Below are 520 nucleotides of genomic sequence, written 5' to 3' on the forward strand. Positions count from 1 at the left end.
TGCCAAATTAGACCAAGCCCTTGAAAATCTTATTGAAACTGCTAAAACTCCTGATGGTCGTTTGAATCTTGCTTCAGTCAAGATCCTACCTATAATTCTTGACCTCATCAAATGTCAAATGTCCTCTTCAAATCATGTTCTTGTTACGTTGTCGTTAAAACTTCTTAGAAACCTTTGTGCGGGAGAAATATTGAATCAGAATTGCTTCATAGAGGAAGATGGAGTCGATGTCGTCGCTAGGGCATTTGATTCAATTAGTTTTGATACAAACTTCGGTGATGAGATTATCGAGATTATCCGATTTGGGTTGGAGCTTCTAGGCAATGTATGTGGAGCTGGGGAGGAACATCAGGCTGCTGTTTGGTTTCGACTCTTTCCTGTTTTATTTAAAGATATTGCTAGAGTTCGAGTGAAGAAAATTTCTGATGTCTTAAGTATGGTTTTATATTCTTGCTGCAACGGAAGTAATGAAATAATGAGGCAGCTTTGTGAGGTTCAAGGGTTACAGATCGTAGCGGAA

General features: G+C 38.8%; 1 protein-coding gene across 1 annotated transcript; it reads left to right on the forward strand.

Moving 5' to 3' along the window:
* Positions 1-7: 7 nt before the first annotated feature.
* Positions 8-520, forward strand: LOC113340737 (ataxin-10-like; the record flags this gene model as incomplete). The annotated part of the gene is made up of 1 exon (XM_026585815.1): positions 8-520. A coding segment is annotated over exon 1 (402 nt), but the record flags the coding sequence as incomplete, so codon positions are not given.

The sequence above is a fragment of the Papaver somniferum genome, unplaced genomic scaffold (genome assembly GCF_003573695.1).
Source record: "Papaver somniferum cultivar HN1 unplaced genomic scaffold, ASM357369v1 unplaced-scaffold_22729, whole genome shotgun sequence".
Lineage (NCBI taxonomy): Eukaryota > Viridiplantae > Streptophyta > Magnoliopsida > Ranunculales > Papaveraceae > Papaver > Papaver somniferum.